Source organism: Anolis carolinensis, unplaced genomic scaffold (genome assembly GCF_035594765.1).
Source record: "Anolis carolinensis isolate JA03-04 unplaced genomic scaffold, rAnoCar3.1.pri scaffold_8, whole genome shotgun sequence".
NCBI lineage: Eukaryota > Metazoa > Chordata > Lepidosauria > Squamata > Dactyloidae > Anolis > Anolis carolinensis.
This window is the reverse complement of record NW_026943819.1, coordinates 19,983,841-20,006,172: the sequence shown is the minus strand read 5'-3', so window position 1 is coordinate 20,006,172 and position 22,332 is coordinate 19,983,841. Positions and strand designations below refer to the sequence as shown.

The following is a 22,332-nucleotide window of genomic DNA, read 5'->3' as shown; positions in this document are numbered from 1 at the left end:
TAAATAAACTATCTTTCAGGTTGCTAGGTCAGCAACGAGCAGGGGCTATTTTTTATTTTTAATTGATGGGTGCTCACCCCGCCACGGGCTGGCCTCGAACTCATGACCTCATGGTCAGAGTGATTTATTGCAGCTGCTCAACAGCCTGCGCCACAGCCCAGCCCCTAATATACAACAAGAATAGTAGCCAAATTGTAGGTTTACATACATATGAATTAAAGCTGCTCAGATGGTCCAACATATAGTACAATCAGCAATAGCTATCATCACTATACTTGATGGGAGAAGTAGTCCAACAAGATCTAGATGGCCATAGCCTGCCCTCGTCTTTACTAAAGGGGCGACCTTATGGTTTTTATAAAAAAAGTAATCACGTCCAATGAAAAGAAGCTAAACAAAGACATGAAAGAAAGAGACAAGAATAATGATACGCAAAGCCCATTTCACCTTGTTACACCTTGGTTTCACCCCTTGATTAACATATATGCATGCATACCCTGTTTTCCCTAAAATAAGACATCCCCAGAAAATAAGACCTAGTAGAGCTTTTGCTGAAGTGCTAAATATAAGGCCTCCCCTGAAAGTAAGACCTAGGTAAGTTTTGTTTGGAAGCAGGCCCGCCGAACAGAACACCAGAGCATGCAGGATCGGCAAATGTACGTACCATAAAGTGTTGTGCATGGAAATAATGGTAGTAACAAGAAGTTGTTGATAGGATTCACAGTTTGTCTGGTTATGCTGGTCTGTGATGACAACTACTGTACAGTATATAATAAATGTTCATTTTTTTGTTCAACAATAAATGTGAATTCTTCTTCATGGAAAAATAAGACATCCCCTGAAAATAAGACCTAGCGCATCTTTGGGAGAAAAAATTAATATAAGACACTGTCTTATTTTTGGGGAAACACGGTATACCCATTCATACTTTAGATAACTGGCTGGTTGTACCACTTAAAAAATCAAAACCCATTACACAGAACTACAATTCCTCCCAGCCTTCAACATGAGTGGCATTCATCTGCCAAGTCTGTGACTTGTGTTATATCTCTTCAAGGGAGTGCAAGGAATGTTTAAGAGGTCATTAGCACCTTATAAACCCGGGTAGTTGAGGAACATGAGAACCCTATGCAAACATCTCACCCGACACAATACACAACAGGAGGTTAATTTGCCTGGTGAGCAATGAATGGATACAGAGGGTACATTGTATATAAAATCCTATGAGCATTGGACCTTTATAGGAAGAGGAAGCCACTTAAAGTAAGCACAGGAATGCAGGAAACCGCCTTATGCCTTGTCAAATTCTTGGCCCATCCAGGTCAGTACTGTGTCCACTAGCAATGTCCAACCAGGTGTTTGTGATTCCCAGAAGCCCTGGCTAGCTTGTCCAATGGCCAGGAGAAATTCTGGGAGCTGAAGACCAAGGCCCCTTCTACACTGCCATATAATCCAGATTATCAAAGCAGATAATCCATACTATCTGCTTTGAACTGGATTATATGAGTCTACAATGACATGTAATATAGTTCAAAGCAGATCATCTGGATTTTTTATGGTAGTGTAGAAGAATCCCAAAACACCTAAGTCCAGTGGTTTTGTTGTTTACTCCATGGGAATTATGCACATTGCATATATATATATATACAGTAGAGTCTCACTTATCCAACATAAACGGGCCGGCAGAACGTTGGATAAGCGAATATGTTGGATAATAAGGAGAGATTAAGAAAAAGCCTATTAAACATCAAAATAGGTTATGATTTTACAAATTAAGCACCAAAACATCATGTTATACAAAAAAAATTGTCAGAAAAAGTAGTTCATTACACATTAATGCTATGTAGTAATTACTGTATTTACAAATTTAGCACCAAAATATCAAGATGTATTGAAAACACTGACTACAAAAATACATTGGATAATCCAGAACGTTGGATAAGTGGGTGTTGGATAAGTGAGACTCTACTGTATGTGTGTGTATGTGTGTGTGTGTGTATATATATATATATATATATAGTTTCTATTATTATTCTATTATTATTGTAGTATATTATCATATTATTACTATTATATTACTATTATTTTATTCATTGCTCATGACTACATTGAAACTAGAATAGAGAGAAATCAGCATGGAAACTGCAAGAGGTACCCTAGATTGTTGTACATGGAAATAATGGTAGTAAATAGTTTTTGATTTATTAAATACAGTTATATATTACAATTATATATTTTTTGTGTTGTCGAAGGCTTTCATGGCCTTTTTGTTATTTAAACTATACATATTGCGAAATTATGGTTTTTTTCTCAAAGTGACACACCACCCAAGTCATGCTAGGTTTTTTGGTGAATTTTGACACACCAAGCGCAAAAGCTTGCCCATCATTGCACTATCTTGCTCTTTGTCTCAAGTTGCAAAACCTCTTCAGCTGCCCTCGGCTAAGCTGCTGAGATATTTTCCGCCCCTCTATTTTGCTTGCTGCCTTGCATAAAGATGGCACACTCCTTTGATTCTCTTGAAAATGAATGGTGCATATGCTAGACCACAGCTTCACATTTGAGTTCAGAGCACAGGTGTAGTGGGAAAGAAAGGGTTTTCCCCCCTAAAGAGGCAGCTGGAACCCTATCAAGAGAGCGCACAACGCCGGGGTGGGGGATAGATTAACAAGAAGAAGAAAAAGAAATAGAGCATGGAGAGAATAGGTTATGTTGACTATTCCAAATGCAGTACCAATTCCATTATTATGTACTGAAACTTGACACATGGAGGGTCTCAGCTTTGCCAGGCAGCTGATAGACAGAAGAGAACAAGACGCAACGCAACTCATTTTAAGGCGGAAAGAAAGAGTGCATTAGAAACCTCTGCATTATTTGTGGGAAGCGGGTGAGGCCTTTCTGTATAGCGGAGAGCTGGGTATTCCATTTAATTTTTCCTGATGAGGATGCTTGGGCTAAAAAGGTTATCAAGTCTCAAGACTACTTCATTTTCATTACCAGCCTTGCCTTGCCTTTGCAAAATGAAGAACGCTCAGCATAATTTTAACAGGATTTTTTTCCCCACCCCTTGCCAAGATTGCGACAATTTACACTGCTTTTCAAGGGCCCTTCGTCTCCAGGAGACTGAAGGGAAAAGGAGGCATAATAGCCAAGGTAACAATGTGAGCTGGCTTTAAAAGCTGTGAAAGGTTCTTTTCAGGGATGCAGTTGATATAAGCAGGGTTTCTCCTTGGATCATTCTGGCATTGTTAATGAATTAAGCCTGGCAGAAAGGTGAATATTAAGGACTTTGATGTGTCAGAGAAAGATAAAGAAAGGGAGGACAGGGGGAGGGAGAATATGAATACGACAGAAGATCCAGGATCAAAATGCAGCACAGTCCATGTTTATCTGAGATATTGGCCCAGAATATTTCCAAATCATAGAGATAAATTAGGCACAACCATATTTCAGAAGGCTACACATGGGCACACACATAGATGAGTGTGCAATACAGTCGAGTCTCACTTATCCAAGCCTGGCTTATCCAAGTTTCTGGATTATCCAAGCCATTTTTGTAATCAATGTTTTCAATACATTGTGATATTTTGGTGCTAAATTCGTAAATACAGTAATTACAACATAAAATTACTGTGTATTGAACTACTTTTTTGTCAAATCTGTTGTAAAACATGATGTTTTGGTGCTTAATTTGTAAAATCATAACCTAATTTGATGTTTAATAGGCTTTTCCTTAATCCCTCCTTATTATCCAAGATATTCGCTCATCCAAGCTTCTGCCGGCCCGTTTAGCTTGGATAAGTGGGACTCTAACTGTAATATATTTTTGTAAGGATGCCATTCATTTCCTCTCCCACAAATGGATTTCCTAACAGTCAGAAAACCCAAGCAATAACACAGAATCAATACTTTTGCACTGTTTTTGTCTGTTTTTGTACAACCTGTGGAGTTTCAGGAAATAATTCTGCATAGAGGTAACAGTGGGGTTGCACAAAAATATGCATCTACATTTTTTTTTGTAGAAAATCCTACATTTCTTTGTGAAATCAGTGTATTTTCATGCAGAATAATTTCATGTATGTATTCTCTTCTATTGCTATAGTTTATGTGTTTGGTGTATGTATGTGTAACACAGTAGAGTCTCACTTATCCAACACTCACTTATCCAACATTCTGGATTGTCCAATGCATTTTTGTAGTCAATGTTTTCAATATAATGTGATATTTTGGTGCTAAATTCATAAATACAGTAATTCCTACATAGCATTACTGCGTATTGAACTATCTTTTCTGTCAAATTTGTTGTATAACATGTTGTTTTGATGCTTAATTTGTAAAATCGTAACCTAATTTGATGTTTAATAGGTTTTTTCTTAATCCCTCCTTATTATCCAACATATTCACTTATCCAACGTTCTGCCCGCAAGTTTATGTTGGATAAGTGAGACTCTACTGTATGTTTTTATCTATTTTATTGTATGCATTTTATGTTCATATGTTTCGACTATGCTGTACCCTGCCTCAAGCCATCAAGAAAAAATTAAATTATTATTATTATTATTATTATTATTATTATTATTATTATTATTATTATTACTATCAGTTTTCTCCCAGTAAAGGTCTAAGGCAGCTTAGGTAAAGAGAAAGGTTTTCTTCTGACATAGTCTAGTTGTGTCCGACTCTGGGGGTTGGTGCTCATCTCTATTTCTAAGTCAAAGAGCCGGTGTTATCTGTAGACACTTCCAAAGTCATGTGGCTGGCATGACCGAATGGAGTGCCATTACCTTCCTGCTGGAGCAGTACCTATTTATCTACTTACATTTACATGTTTTCGAACTACTGGGTTGGCAGAATCTGGGAAAACAGCGAGAGCTCACCCCGCTCCCTGGATTCGAATTGGCAACCTTTCGATCAGCAAGTTCAGCAGCTCAGCGGTTTAACCTGCTGCACCACTAGGGGCTCAAAACGTAAAATAGAAATTGGCTGAAATATATGTTGCAAATTCTAAAAGACCAAAAGAAAACAAGAAAAGTAACAATACTAATAAAAAGACAGGTAAAACATTTTACAATATATTCAAAACATACATATAACGAAAACTCAGCAGTGGAACTCACTGCCTCGGAGTGTAGTGGGAGCTCCTTCGTTGGAGGCTTTTAAACAGAGGCTGGAACGCTACCTTGTGTTTTTCCTGCATGGCAGGGAGTTGGACTAGATGGCCCATGTGGTCTCTTTCAACTCTGTGTTCTAGGATTTGTTTCACCACTATCAATATTATTCCACAAAAATTATTCCATTAATTTAAAAAACTTATCAAATTCTCACCTATATAAGAAAGACTGGGCCTGTGGGTAGAAAGAGACCAGGGATGGGATAATTGAACCTACCATGGAGGGGAGTCACACAGCCTGGGAGCATAGGGATGTGCAAATACTAGGCAAAAACTGAGTAAAAACATTTCTTTAGACAAGGATGACGTGGTTGAATATTTCATCTCTGCTATCCGTGATGGATTGCAAAAGCATAGTTGCTCTATTCTGTCAGTGAATCCATCACTCAACATGTGGTCCTGCTCAGGTTACAGCAGGGTCATTGAAGCCACGGGCTCCATCCAAACCCTGGAGTATCAATTATGGTACTTTTATAAATTTGGATAGAGAAGTGCATAATCACAGGGATATGCGGCTATGAATGAGCGCTGTGTACTGCACAACGCATTCCCTAGCCCATAGCATGATCTTTGGATCTCTTGCAACAGAAATATATAGAAAGCACAATATTATTATTAATCAAAACCACAGAATCAAGAAATCATGAGAATTCAATAGGTAAAGGTAAAGGTTTCCCCTGACGTTAAGTCCAGTCATGTCCGACTCTGGGGGTTGGTGCTCATCTCCATTTCTAAGCTGAAGAGCCAGCGTTGTCTATAGACACCTCCAAGTCATGTGGCCAGCATGACTGCATGGAAAGCCGTTACCTTCCCGCCGGAGCGGTACCTATTGATCTACTCACATTTGCATGTTTTTGAACTGCTAGGTTGGCAGAAGCTGGAGCTTAACAGCAAGCACTCACTCCGCTCCCCGGATTTGAACCTGGGACCTTCCGGTCTGCAAGTTCAGCAGCTCAGCGCTTTAACACACTGAGCCACCGGAGGCTCCAAGAGAATTTAATAGGTATTCCTTATTTTGGAAGTCATAGTTATCTGTATCTCTGTACAAGTAGATTTAATTTACTGTAAATGCCTTTCCCTGAAAGCTATTGTGGTAAATAAAGATACCAATATTTTCCCTTCCAGAGTACTTTTGACAGGGATGGGAAGAATTTAAAATAACATTCAAAAGGAAGATCCTTCTGTGTGTGGCATCTAATTTAGCCCTTGACAAACAGATAGTGAAAGCAGAGCAAAACTCCAAGACCATCTTCTAGGGCAGTGATGGACAAGCTTTTGCGCTTGGTGTGTCAAAATTCACCAAAAATATATAATTGTAACATATAACTGTATTTAATAAATCAAAAACTATTTAATACCATTATTTCCATGTACAACAATCTGTGGGGCCGCTTGCAGTTTCCACGCTGATTTCTCTCTATTCTAGTTTCAATGTAGTCGTGAATAATGAATAATATAATAATAATATAATAGTAATAATATGATAATATGCTACAATAATAATAGAATAATAATAGAATGATATAATAATCTCTCTCTCTCTCTCTCTCTCTCTATATATATATATATATATATATATCTATATATATAAAATGATAAAGTTGTTTGCGCAGTGACTATAACAACAAAACTAAACATCCCAGAAATACGAAATTTGGCAACACAATGCAAAAGGCTTGCCTCCAGGTTACAACAACACAACCACACCACAAAACCACAATCCAGACCCACAAAACTCACAACAACACATCATGCGATAACCACACAACTAAACGTCCCAGAAATACAAAACTTGGCAACACAATGCAAAAGCCTTGCCTCCCGGTTGTAACAACACAACCACACCACAAAACCACACAGCACCCACAAAACTCACAACAACGCATCGTGACTATAACAACACAACTAAACGCCCCAGAAATACGAAACTTGGCAACACAACGCAAAAGCCTTCCCTCCAGGTTGTAACAACACAACCACACCACAAAACCACAATCCGGACCCATAAAACTCACAACAACGCATCGTGACTATAACAACACAACTAAACGCCCCAGAAATACGAAACTTGGCACACAACTAAACGCACCAGAAATATAAAACTTAACAACACAATGCAAAAGCCTTGCCTCCCGGTTGTAACAACACAACCACACCACAAAACCACAATCCGGACCCACAAAACTCACAACAATGCATCATGACTATAACAACACAACTAAACGTCCTAGAAATACGAAACTTGGCACACAACTAAACGCCCCAGAAATATAAAACTTGACAACACAACGCAAAAACCTTGCCTCCCGGTTGTAACAACAAAACCACACCACAAAACCACAATCCGGACCCACAAAACTCACAACAATACATCGTGACTATAACAACACAACTAAACGCCCCAGAAATACAAAACCTGGCACACAACTAAACGCCCCACAAATACAAAATTTGGCAAACACAACACAAAAGCCTTCCCTCTCAGTTGTAACAACACAACCACACCACAAAACCACAATCCGGACCCACAAAACTCACAACAACGCACTGTGACTATAACAAATACAAAACTTGACAACACAACTCATCCACCTCCCCAATCCCTACATTCACACTTGGCCTCCAAAAAAACAATTACAATAATAACAATGACAACAACAACAACAATAAGAATCAACACCATCACAGGCAAGAAACAGCCAGGCACTGAGGCTGAGAAGCCAGTCAGTGCTACAGTGGGCCTCCAAAAAACAATACAGTAGCATTTAACTTATCCAACCTTCATGACCACTACAACAACAACAATAATAAACACCTACACAGGCAAAACAAAAAAAAAATATTGTACCACAATAAAAATATACACCGCACTCAGCAGAATCAGACATTACAATTAACAACAAACCAAAGACAACAGGGATCTCAAGCAATTATCAATCAACACAAAAACTGAAGAAGGTAACAGACTTCAAATACTACTATAGTAGAGTCTCCCTTATCCAAGCCTCGCTTATCCAAGCTTCTGCATTATCCAAGCCATTTTTGTAGTCAATGTTTTCAATATATCGTGATATTTTGATGCTAAATTTGTAAATACAGTAATTACAACATAACATTCCTGCATATTGAACTACTTTTTCTGTCAAATTTGTTGTCTAACATGATGGTTTGGTGCTTAATTTGTAAAACCATAACCTAATTTGATGTTTAATAGGCTTTTCCTTAATCCCTCCTTATTATCCAAGATATTCGCTTATCCAACCTTCTGCTGGCCTGTTTAGCTTGGATAAGTGAGACTCTACTGTACTAATGTGAGTATAAAGAAAGGTGGAGGTCACAGCATAAATACAACCTAATGTAGACTGACCAACACCACCAGACTAAGCCACAGCAACGCGTGGCTGGGCACAGCTAGTATATATATAAAAGGGTAATGAAATTTTGGCCTAGGACAAAACAACAAAACTACACATCCCAGAAACACTAAACTTGGCAGCACAACTCCTCATACATGCCTCTACGTTCATACAACAAAAAGCTCCAGCTACTCCAGAAAACGGCCAGGCTTTGAGTCTCCAAGGCTATTCACTGCTATTCCACCTGGCCAACAAAGGATTCCCATAAGCCACAGCAACGCGTGGCCGGGCAAAGCTAGTATATATATAAATGTAATGTGCATAATTCCCATGGAGTAAACAACAAAACCACTGGACAAAATCACACCAGATTTGGCCACAAAAGACATTGTCATCCAATCAATCTGCATGCGGCAACGTGTCAGCAAAAATGTCATAGGTTGGCATCACTGTTCTAGGGTTACATTGGCACATTCAGGCACTTTGATGCAATTAATTTATCCACCACCTATGCCACCATTTTCATGGCAGTTTCTCACATGTCAGGCTCGAAACTTCCATCTTTACAAGCTTCGTAACTTGTTGGACACCAACCACCCGACCTCAAAATGAAAGAGTCAGGCATTTTCACCCCCGAAGCAAACTGTCCTACTTGAAGACATATTTGTGAAACAATAACAGCTGCTAATCTAGTACAGACACGGCACTAAAAAATATTTATCTGGTTCTTGCTGGGAGGATAAAGTGACTTGGCTTGTGAAGCCTTACATATTGTCCCCATTTCTCTTGGAGCGTGAGCATCTTCGGAGTGCTGCAGTATTCCTCTTTAAATTAAAAAACCGTTGCCGTTAGGCACAGCTTCTGAATTTTCTCATATCGGGCAAAACACATGAAAATCCATCAAAACAGTGATGTCATGCAGGGAGGATAAATGGCAAAGCAGGGTGGGGCGGTGCCCAGTAACTGACCAGGGTCAGAAGGGCATAACTTTGTCTGCTCTCATGGAAAGCCTAGATATTGGTATTGCCAAATGCTCGCTCTATTTGTATATCTTTCCAACAGCATTGCCAAGGGTAACAAAGGCACCAACTTTGGGTTACTGAAAGTGTGATGGAGAAGGGGGGAAATCATACAGTGCAGAATCAGTCAGAGCTTGGGAAGTTACTCTTTAATAGTAGTTAGTTATCATTATAGTTTCAAGGCCAATGCTGGGGATACACCTAAATTTTCTATGCACTTGACTATTTGGGGCCGGGCTGTAGCGCAGGCTGTTGAGCAGCCTGCTGCAGTAGATCACTCTGACCATGAGGTCATGGGTTCGAGGCCAGCCCATGGCGGGGTGAGCACATCAATTAAAAATAAAAAATAGCCCCTGCTCGTTGCTGACCTAGCAACCCGAAAGATAGTTGCATCTATCAAGTAGGAAATAAGGTACCACTTATAAAAGTGGGGAGGCAAGTTTAACTAATTTACGACTTGGAATGAGGAAGTGCCGTCAGAGTGGATGATGAAGCAGCTGCTCCCCCCTGTGGACAGAATCGAACATCCCCTCAGTAAAAGGTTAAATTGTCTCTGCGTCTGTCTGTCTCTGTTTTATGTGTTTATAAGGTGTTTATGGGCATTGAATGTTTGCCCTTTGTGTGTATAATGTGATCCGCCCTGAGTCTCCTTCAGGGTGAGAAGGGCGGAATATAAATACTGTAAATAAATAAATAAATATTTCCTATGGGAGACAGGTAGGAATGCCATAAAACACTCTGATTGGCCAATTTTTCCAGGTCTATGACTGGATGCCCTAGTCTCCATTTGATCTCATGGATCAGTGCCATGAAGTACAGTGTTCCCTCACTTATTGCGGGGTTACATTCCAGTGAAAATCCGCAAAGCAGGGAAGCTACATTTATTTTAATAAATATAGCATCCCTCCCTCCCTCTCTATCTCCCTACCTCTTTTAATGTATTGTTCGAAGCCATGGCAGGCCATTGCGGGCACGCGGAGCCAGGCCAGGCCTTTTTGTGGGTGGGAGGGCTGTATGGCCATGTCCCATGTCCCAGAAGCCTCCAAAAACCATGTCCCAGAAGCCTCCAGAAAACCCACAAAACAGTGAGTCCACAAAAAGCGAACCACGAAGTAGCAGGGGAACATTGTATCATCCTTCTTTTTAAAGCCATGTCAAACAGTACGTGCCAGGTAGTGAACCTTTAAAAAAATTTGAGAAGCTTTCTTTTTCAGATGTGCAGTTTTCTGCTTGTTGATTCTAGTTTTATAAGAAATAAGACTCAAGTACCGGGGCCGGGCTATGGCGCAGGCTGGTGAGCAGCTGCTGCAATAAATCACTCTGACCATGAGGTCATGAGTTCGAGGCCAGCCCATGGTGGGGTGAGCACCCGTCAATTAAAAATTAAAAATAGCCCCTGCTCGTTGCTGACCTAGTAACCCAAAAGATAGTTGCATCTATCAAGTAGGAAATACGGTACCACTTATAAAAGTGGGGAGGCAAGTTTAACTAATTTACGACTTGGAATGATGAAGTGAGAAAGTGCCGTCAGAGTGGATGATGAAGCAGCTGTTCCCCCCTGTGGCCAGAATCAAACATTCCCTCAGGAGAAGGTTAAATTGCCTCTGCGTCTGTCTGTCTGTCTGTCTCTGTCTCAGTTCGATGTGTTTATGGGCATTGAATGTTTGCCCTATATGTATATAATGTGATCCGCCCTGAGTCCCTTTCGGGGTGAGAAGGGCGGAATATAAATACTGTAAATAAATAAATAAAAATACCATAAAAACCACTACAGCACTCTGCTCTCAATGAAATGAAATTATAATCTTGTGTTCGTGCTTCAAGTATTATTGTTTGTCACCCAAGATGGAAGTCAACAGCAAGCTTGAGGAGTTCCAAAATAGCCCAAAAATCCTTAAAACAAACATACAAAAACACCTTCTATGTGTTGAGAATCAGAAGAGCCCACTAAGGACTAGCAAACAAGGTCATGGAGTGCTAGTTAGTTAACTGCTGAGTAAAGGATAGAGAAATGTAACACGGACTGGAGGCTAGGCCCTCAAAAAGGTGAAGACCTGGCTTTGTGAACAAGCGTTTAATGAATGAATTATGCTGGCTTTAACTCGGTCCAGATTAAGGTTTACGAGCAAGGTTTTTGTGGACGAATGGTTTAAGTATTTTACTGTATTGTTTTAAATGTATTTATTGGAATATACTAAATTGATTGTTTTAATTGCTTATGTTTTATTTTTGTACTGTACACCGGCATTGAATTTTGCCAGATTGTGAGCCGCCCTGAGTCCCTTTGGGTGAGAAGGGCAGCATAGAAATGATGGAAATAAATAAATAATAAATAAATAGCAACATTCTACACTGTGACAATCACATTTGTTCTTTCTGTCAATGTTCACCAATCAACTTTTGTTAGATAGGTTTACTTTTCCAGTGTTGGGAATGACTGAACATATGCCTGGACTAGCACATCAACTGTTGCAATGTTTTAAGAAGAAAAATAAAATAGAAAACACCTGAAGTTATGTTCACCATGTAGGGTTGTCTAACTTGGTCTCCCCAAACCCTTCAATATTTTCTCCATGTGTATCTCAGATACAGTCATTTGAAACGACAAGAAGAATATCCCAGATTGTCATCAAAAAGCATTTGTTCTTCCTCACCTGGATCCATTCATATGGTCATATTCTCTCTTAACGTTGACTCGGACAGGCTGATTGATCCACTCTTGCTGGGGAGGTAAAGGGTTGATTTTGTGCGGTTGCCCATAGTCAGGGTTCCCTGAGGCTGTCATGTCCGCTTTGGGAAGATGAGCAGCAGCTCCGTAGGTAGAATCGAAGAGGGACTGGTCCTCACTCACCACTGAGAGAGCCTCCTATGTAAGCCAAAGAAAAAGAACAAAAATTACAATAAAAACTCTACAAACATTCCTTCATCTGAGCAGGCAAACAGGGATCCTTCACCAGGGGTCCCCAAACTAAGGCCCGGGGGCCGGATGCGGCCCTCCAAAATCATTTACCTGGCCCCCATCCTCAGTATTAAGACTTAGGCTCGCCCAAAGTCTGAAATGACTTGAAGGCACAGAATACCAACAATCCTACTTAACTTGACTATCTCATTGGCCAGAAGCAGGCCCACACTTCCTATTGAAATCCTGATAGGTTTATATTGGTTAAAATTGTTTTTATTTTTAAATATTGTATTATTATGGTAATAATTGAATATATTGTGTATACATATAATATTGATGCGAATATTATAATGTAATACAATATAATACTAATAATTATACAATATAATAACATTAAATATACATTATATATTAAATGTAATATTACTAATAATATTACGGTACTGGTATAGGACAATATCTATATATATAAAAGAGTGATGGCATCAGGGCAGCGTACAAAATGACAAAACTACAGGCCCTCCAACCTCAAAATTTGACAACACAACCCACCATTCACGGCTCTAGGTTGATACAACAAAAAGAAAAGAAAAATAAAGTCCTAATTACAGGGAGAGGAATAATAGTTTTTATCCAATTGCTGCCAGTTTGAAGGCTAAGCTCCGCCCACTTGGTCTCCTAGCAACCTATTCAGTCCAGGGGACAGGCACAGTTAGGCCTCACTTAGGCCTCTTCCACAGATTATCAGATTTTAACTGGATTATATAGATTTCAAAACCTGAAATATTAAAATGCAGTTTGCAGTTTGATATATATTATGCAGAAAATGCACATCGATTTTTTTCACAGAAAACAGCATTTTATAATAATAATAATAATAATAATAATAATAATAACAACAACAACTTTATTTTTATACCCCGCCCCATCTCCCCGAAGGGACTCAGAGCGGCTTACTTGGGGCCTAGCCCGACACAACTAGCAATAAAACAGTGAAACAAATATCCAACAATAAAACATCAATATCAATAAAACAGTCATAAAAATCAACATACAGCATAAAATGTTAAAAACGGGAGACTAAAATACGGATCTGTTTTAATGTTTCAAAATGGGAGAGGTAGTTTCACAGCTAAAGTAGTCAATAAAGTGCAAAGTAATAATGGCAAAAAAATCCTATTATTGAGTGGGCAGATAATTCGAACCTACAATAATTAATCATCGAAAGTCTTTTGGAAATTTTTTTGGAATTTTCTATGCAGTATTATTTTCTTTTGTGCTGGAAGACTTCAAAATGTCCAAAGAGGAGTTCTATCAAATAAAAACAACTATTTTATTTCTAGTTTTGTCTTGTGCCTTATATTTTGTGGTTCATGTAGATATATATTCTCAATAAAGAAGAAAGTGAGGGGGGGGGGCTTGGAATCTAACAGAACGCTTAAGAGATTTATTTTATCATGTGTTAAGAGGGCTTCAATGTATTTCTTCAGATGCTTCACAAAAGGAAAGACCTTCATGTTGAAATAAGCCAGTCTAGAAAATGCTGCTAGACTCCCCTAGTTTTTCCTTTGCTTCCATGGTGTAATGGAGTCACAGATCTACTTCTTTGAAAAACATACATTTTCTAATATTCACAACATCTGGGATAGTCAGTGTTCATACACTGAATGATAGCATTCAGGAAATCCAGTCTTTCCTTGTTACATATATGTGAAAGAAAGGAGAATTAACTGCTAAAGTGGAGCTGTGGTGGCACAATGGATTAAATCCTTCTGCCTGCTGAACTGGTGAAGTTTGAGTTGCTGACCTGAAGGTTACCAATTCAAATCCATGAGACGGGGTGAGCTCCCATCTGTCAGCTCTAGCTTGTGGGGACATGAGAGAAGCCTCCCAGGTAACACATCCGGGTGTCCCTTGGGCAACGTCTCTGCAGATTGCCAATTCTCTCAACACCAGAAGCGACTTGTGGTATGTTCTCAAGTAATTTCTTACATAATTTAAAAAACAGCTCAATCAATCCTCCCTTAGCAGAACTGGAACAATATATTATAGAGTTGCTGATGATGGACAAAATAACAATGCACTTAAGAAGAGAACCTTTAGAGAACTTTGTTAAGGAATGGCAACCAATGATCCAACATTTCAATGTAAAATTAATCTAAAAATGTACATAGGGGAAGCTAATAGACTGAAGGCAAGGAGGAAACGGATATAAATTTGGATATTATAATATTATTACAGTAGAGTCTCACTTATCCAAGCTAAACAGGCCGGCAGAAGCTTGGATAAGCAAATATCTTGGATAATAAGGAGGGATTAAGGAAAAGTCTATTAAACATCAAATTAGGTTATGATTTTATAAATTAAGCACCAAAACTTCATGTTATACAACAAATTTGATAGAAAAAGTAGTTCAATATGCAGTAATGTTATATTGTAATTACTGTATTTACGAATTTAGCGCCAAAATATCACGATATACTGAAAACATTGAAGGCAAAAATAGCTTGGATTATCCAGAGGCTTAGATAAGCGACGCTTGGATAAGTGAAACTCTACTGTATGTATACTATACAAATAGAAGCCTGTGACCCCTTATTGTAAATATATTGTCTAAGAAATGATTATGAAAGACTAATAGATGAAAGTATTGCACTGTATGCAACAAACACCTGCAATGTATGCATATTTGAATGAGTGAAAATAAATAAACATTATATATATATAGAAAAAACTGCTCAATCATGACAACTTTAAAATCCTCCATGCTAATTTTTCCTATGCATTTTGGACTTTCTTTGGAATCTACGCTTAAAGCAGCACAGCAGTTGAGTTCTGGGGGCAAGTAAAGCACTATCTGTATCATCCAATTGCAAAAGCCTCAGTCCATGGGGCTTTCTTCTACTCCATTCAACTGCCTGTCTTGGTTTTTGTCACACTGGCCAGACTGAATTTGAGACATAGGCCTTGTGTTTATATATCTTATGTGATATTGTCCTTGGTCGACTGCCAACTCTAGTTCTCTCTCCCCAACCCCATTTTTAAAGCTAAATTCCTGGCATCTTGCTGAGGGTTCAGCCTGTGACCGAATACAGCCCAGGTTCTTCATCTCCATTGACAAAACCCAGCCTCCTCCCTCCTCAATAAGCACCAGACTAGGGAAGGCATAACTTCTGCACTTATAGCTGCAACTGCGACTGAAAGGATGGCACAGCATTAAGAACTAGAAAAATCAGACCGGGGAAAATATTTTGGTTTTTTAGCCAACGCAGGTTCTTATGGCATACAACCAAACAGTGGCAGTGTCCTAAGTACTTGCTCAAAAGTGTGAGGAAGTAGAATTAAGTCTATAAAAGTTTATGATAGCACCTTTGTTATCCCAATTAGTATCTAATGGAACTACAAGGTCCCTTTGCATACTGAAATTCTCAACTAATGCCACAATGTTTTTGAATTATGTTTTCCAGAGCAATATCAATATTAGACATTATGTGGATCACAAAGTTAGTGCTAGGTGGGGACAAGATGGATGTCACAGTATAGTATTTGTGAGTTTTTATTTTTATATAAAAAAGAAGAGCTATTTATATATACATAAAAGAGTGATGGCATCAGGGCAGCGGACAAAACAACAAAACTACAGGCCCCCCAACCTCGAAATTTGACAACACAACCCATCATCCACGGCTTTAGGTTGATACAACAAAAAGAAAAGAAAAATAAAGTCCTAATTAGAGGGAGAGGAACAATTGTTTTTATCCAATTGCTGCCAGTTAGAAGTCTAAGCTCCGCCCACTTGGTCTCCTAGCAACCAACTCAGCCCAGGGGACAGGCAGAGTTAGGCTTCACTTAGGCCTCTTCCACAGATTATCTAAAGCCCCAGCTTTTGCCAACCCAGAAGTTCGAAAACATGCAAATGAGAGTAGATGAATAGGTACTGCTCCGGCGGGAAGGTAACGTGCTCCATGCAGTCATGCCGGCCACATGACCTTGGAGGAGTCTACGGACAACGCCGGCTCTTCGGCTTAGAAATGGAGATGAGCACCAACCCCCAGAGTCAGACACAACTGGACTTAATGTCAGGGGGAAACCTTTACCCTTTACCTTAACTACCACCAATTCCTCAATACTTTATTTCCCATACCACCAGACTTCACCATAGCAATGCGTGGCTGGGAACAGCTAGTATTTCTATAAAAGTTGGCCAACAAACCATCTCTGAGCATTCTTTCAACAGCTGTACACTGTGTGTTTTTAAATTTTCTTTTATTTGGGGGAATGTGTCTTGATCGTCAAACTAATTTTGGCTTCTGAAAAGCTGGTTGAAGCCAAGTAACTTCAAACATTCACTTCCCAAGCATCCTCCAACCTGAGCTAGGAAACTCCCTTCCTGAATATGCTGTGACTGAACACTGGCAATCCACCAAATAAAGGAGCAGGTGCTTTGAGTCCCCTGGTTATAGGCTTTTTTAAAATAGGGTAAACCCTACATGTGGGGACACTGTTTTTGCCCAGGGTGGTTGCTCACATATAGCCCTTTGCTATCCTTCTGTGCACATATTATGAAGAAGTACAATCTTATTCTACCTTTTCAGTGGTGGAGTAGAAATGATGAATATAGATATTTATAGCCAATGATGACTCTATAGGCTATTGCTTTTACACAGCCAAATACAGTAGAATCTCACTTATCCAACATAAACGGGCTGGCAGAATGTTGGATAAGCGAATATGTTGGATAATAAGGAGGCATTAAGGAAAAGCCTATTAAACATCAAATTAGGTTATGATTTTACAAATGAAGCACCAAAACATCATGTTAGACAACAAATTTGGCAGAAAAGGTAGTTCAATACGCAGTAATGCTATGTAGTAATTACTATATTTATGAATTTAGCACCAAAATATCACGATATATTGAAAACATTGACTACAAAAATGCGTTGGATAATCCAGAACATTGGATAAGAGAGTGTTGGATAAGTGAGACTCTACTGTACAAAAAATAACTCCTGTGAATGGCCTATTTGATCTGGAAGCTAAGCAAGGTCAGCTCTGCTTAGTGATTGGTTAGGAGACTACCAATAAATACCAAGTGCTGTGGGCTATATTTTAGAGGAAGGAACTGTCAAAGACAAATCTTAGGATTCCTTGCCTAAGACAACCCATTGAAATCTGTGGAATTACCACTGGACTCTAAAATCAAAACTCTAAAATCAAAACCATAGATGGGAACCAACACTCTGAGGGCAGAGGAGCCCCAAGGATGGCTAATGACTGAACAAAGGATGCCCCTCAGGCAAGATAATAATAATAATAATAATAATAATAATAATAATAATAATAATAATAATAATAATAATAATAATAAAAAAATTATTCTTATATCCCGCCCCATCTCCCCGAGGGGACTCTGGGCGGCTCACAACAATAATAAAAATAGTGACAAAATACACATTGAGACAAAACCTTTCCAATGCTAATTAGGGTGATTAACTGAAACATTAATGCTGGCTTCCCAGTGACAAAGGACTCTTGCCACACCCTGGACTCTCCACAGATATATTTTTTTTCCTTTCCTTGCCTAGTTTATCCATACCTCACAACCTCTGAGGATGCCTGCCATAGATGTGGGTGAAACGTCAGGAGAGAATACTTCTTGAGCATGGCCACACAGCCCAAAAGACATACAACAACCCTACCACTAGACTATTTGAACACAAAAATGTACATGAATGGCCACTCATAAATAGAGTAGAAGATCACCTTGTAGATGTGACCCATGGTGCTATTCATTCAGAAGACCCCCACCCCAAAAAAAGAAGCACCCTGGAGATACTTTTCCAATGCTATATGTATATTGCAGGATACCTTGTCAAACATATGGATTTGTGGAATGTATCTGAATATTTCTTAGAGAACTATCAGGTACTCGGGAGACAATTCAGTTACTTTGATATCCCATTTTTGAAATGTCGTACCACTTACTGCTATCTATTTGTCAGCATGTATATTCTATGTAGATTACAAATCAAAACAAAGTATAAATTCTATGGACAAGTAATTTCTTCGAAGAAATCACTCAAAATTATCTTCTGGGAATCACTTCAGAGTTCTTTTCCAGCTCTTCCAGTACAATCTTGGAATGGCTCTAGATGTCCTAATATTTACTCGAACATCTTCGCTGACAGAGTAGCAGAAGGATATCACCCAATCTTTGTATATGTTTCCTCCTATCCACCACAAAAAGGCTTCTGCATAATGGTAGTGTAGTAAATAGCAGGCTGATTTGATACACGTGAAATGCTAAAGCACCTTTCAGTGTTACAAAAATGATCATCACACATTTTCCCTCCCCTTTTAATTAACCATAGTTAGTTTAGTATTATGTTGAAACCTTAAACCAGGGGTCCCCAAACTAAGGCCCAGGGGCCGGATGCGGCCCATCAAAGCCATTTATCTGGCCCCCACAGCACAAGGGCAAAAGGGGGTTGGGCTAAATAACCCAAGGGGTCTCTTCTACTCTTACAATTATATTATTATTATTATTATTATTATTATTATTATTATTATTATTATTATTGAGGCTGGGTGGCTGTCTGTCAGGGATGCTTTGCTTGTGCTTTTGGTGCACAGAGGCAGAAGGGGATTGGACTCAATGGCCCAAGGGGTCTCTTCCAACCCTCATTATTATTATTATTATTATTATTATTATTATTATTATTATTGTTAACATTGAGGCTGGGTGGCCATCTGTCAGCGATGCTTTGCTTGTACTTTTGGTGCACAGAGGCAGAAGGGGATTGGACTCAATGGCTCAAGGGGTCTCTTCCAACCCTCTTGATTATTATTATTATTATTATTATTATTATTATTATTGTTATTAACATTGAGGCTGGGTGGCCATCTGTCAGGGGTGCTTTGCTTGTGCTTTCGGTGCACAAAGGCAGAAGAGGGTTGGACTCAATGGCCCAAGGGGTCTCTTCCAACCCTCTTTATTATTGTTATTATTATTATTATTATTATTATTATTATTATTATTATTATTAACATTGAGGCTGGGTGGCCATCTGTCAGGGGTGCTTTGTTTGTGCTTTCGGTGCACAAAGGCAGAAGAGGGTTGGATTCAATGACCCAAAGGGTCTCTTCCAACCCTCTTTTTTATTATTATTGTTGTTATTATTATTAATACTATTATTAATTATTGCTCGGTGGCCAACTATAGTCCGGCTCTTCAATGGTCCGAAGGATCGTGAACTGGCCCCCTGTTTAAAAAGTTTGGGGACCCCTGCCTTAAACCATGGTTAATTTCAGCTCTGGCAAATGAAAACAAATTATTGACTTCATAAAACATCATTTGAAAATGACATGTTTCCAGTATGAATAGTTAAGCAGTTCAACATGGCTTGTCCAGATTTCGACAACATTTCAAACCATCATTAAAGTGCAGTGAATTCTTATAAACTCTTCCCCGCCATATCATGTCTGAATAAGGGTTTTGATGTGACCCCAGCTATGCCATACAGTAGCCCATTGACAGTATTTCATTAAATGTGTAAAGCACCAAATAAAGCTAACAGTAGTGCAGAATGGAATGACTGAATTAGTGGAAATCATAGTCAGGGGATTTAAATTTGTTTCTCTTTCATCTCTGAATAAAGAAAAATCATGTGAATGTAGGGGAGTGCTTATCTTGATTATCCTGAAATGCGTGGAGTAAAGATTCCCTTAAACAAATCCAAATGACTTGAGAATGACTCGAGACAATCGACCATGGGATGTTGCTGGTACACCCTATTCATTGGGAAAGGATGGTTGTTTCAAGATAATTTGGAATCTGCAATCTTTGAACCCAACAGAACAAAATAAGACTTGTGGATGGGGAGATCAGTGGAAACAGCCTGACCCTTTTTCTTCAAGATTGAACGAACTGTTTGAAAGATATGCACAAAACAGATGATATGACATGAAGCTGCAGTCCTTAAAACAGAAGACGTGAACATACAAACTAATCAAAAGGCCATACTGGAAAAACTGATCATCAAAATGCATTCAACATATGGTATCACTGTGTCCATACTAGCATACAGTAGAATCTAATACAGTAGAGTCTCACTTATCCGAGCTAAATGGGCCGGCAGAAGCTTGGATAAGCGAATATCTTGGATAATAAGGAGGGATTAAGGAAAAGCCTATTAAACATCAAATTAGGTTATGATTTTACAAATTAAGCACCAAAACATTATGTTATACAACAAATTTGACAGAAAAAGTAGTTTAATACGTAGTAATGTTATGTTGTAATTACTGTATTTACGAATTTAGCACCAAAATATCATGATATATTGAAAACATTGACTACAAAAATGACTTGGATTATCCAGAAGCTTGGATAAGCGAAGCTTGGATAAGTGAGACTCTACTGTACTGAGGTGGATATCCCATAGGCCTTGAGATGTTGTTGGACTGCAGCTCCTATCATCTCTACCCAGGATAGTCAAAACTCAGGAATACAGTACTAGAAGTTGCAGTTTAATAACACTGTATAATTATCTGTAAAAACCTGTAAGTTCACAAAATGAAAAACTGAAAAAGCAGAGGATCTGGAAGGACAATTTTGTCAGTTTCACTTTCTCACCCAGGGCACATCTACACTGTAGAGTTAATGCAATTTAATACCATTTTGACTATGTAACTCAATGCTATGGAATCATGGGATTCATAGATTGGTGAGGCATCGGCACTTGTTGACAGTAAGACTAAAGGCTTTGTAAAACTACAATTTCACCATGTTCGCAAATATATATATATAACCAGAAAATTTCAGAATCCCAATTTGCCATGTATTCATCACATCTCCTTTCCTCTCTCATTGAATCTTGTTAAAAGTAGGATCAGATTTTTTTAAAAGTAGGAAAACTTTATGTAATGTTCAAAGGGAACTCCTGCTTTATCACATGCAAGGCAACATTTGAGCCCAGGTTTGAAACTGGCATCTTAACTCCAGCATCCAAAGCAGGGAGCTCATTCACATTGCAAAAATATAGCACTATTGTTCTACTTTAATTGCAATGGCTACATACGGTGGATTCATGGGGATTTTAGTTTGGTAAGGCTTTGGAGCTCTCTGGCTGATTATTCTAAATCTGCAAATTCCAATGCCCATTATAAGGGAACCATGGTAGTTAAAGTGGAATCATAGTGCTATTGTTGGCTCATGTGAAATAACCCCCAAGCTGAACACAAATCTTGCCACCTAGCTTTCTCTTCATTCGACTGCAATGTCAAAAACAGTGGCTTTTCAAAGTATCAAACACAATTCTAGAACAGAAATTGGAAAGATATTTTTTTAAGTGACTCATTACTGCTTTTTATTGTCACAGTGTTGACAAGTCATTGCTATTGTCAGTGTTTAAAAAATCACTAATATCACTAAACCCATTTCCCAAAAGCTTTCAAATCCATCCTTGCAGGTCTCACTCCTTGCCCAGATGCTATGTGTATCATTAGAGGAATGAAGGAAAGGCTGAAGAATGAATGCAGCACGGTTCAAAGACAAATGAAGTACAATAAAATAATACCAGGCCTCCTGGATTCTGTTCCCAGTTTGGAGCAGAACTATCCCAGCCAAAAACGCTGCAGCTGATTTGGCAGCCAGGCTAAACTTGTCATGCTAATCCCAATAAGAACCATCTGGGCCCGGTGGATTGATCCGAGCTGGCAAATCAGTTCAAGATTTGGAGCATTGCCTCTTACCAAATATGCCCCACTTTCCCCTTAATGCTTGCTTACATCTGGTATGTACATAACAGTTTACAGCACCACTCAATTGCCTACAGACTGTGCCTGGGGAGACGTGTTCCCTCTTTAAGCTTACATACATTG

The 22,332-nt window shown here is 38.9% G+C and overlaps 1 protein-coding gene across 4 annotated transcripts in view; it reads right to left on the bottom strand.

The window, feature by feature from the left end:
• The window catches only part of fli1 (Fli-1 proto-oncogene, ETS transcription factor), a 148,875-nt gene that overhangs the window by 46,303 nt on the left and 80,240 nt on the right, over positions 1-22,332 (bottom strand). For all 4 annotated transcript variants that reach the window (XM_062960892.1, XM_008114365.3, XM_062960893.1 and 1 more), the window contains one exon: positions 12,200-12,411. In XM_062960892.1, coding sequence (XP_062816962.1) covers positions 12,200-12,411 — 212 coding nt within the window. The remainder of the gene's footprint in view (positions 1-12,199; positions 12,412-22,332) is intronic.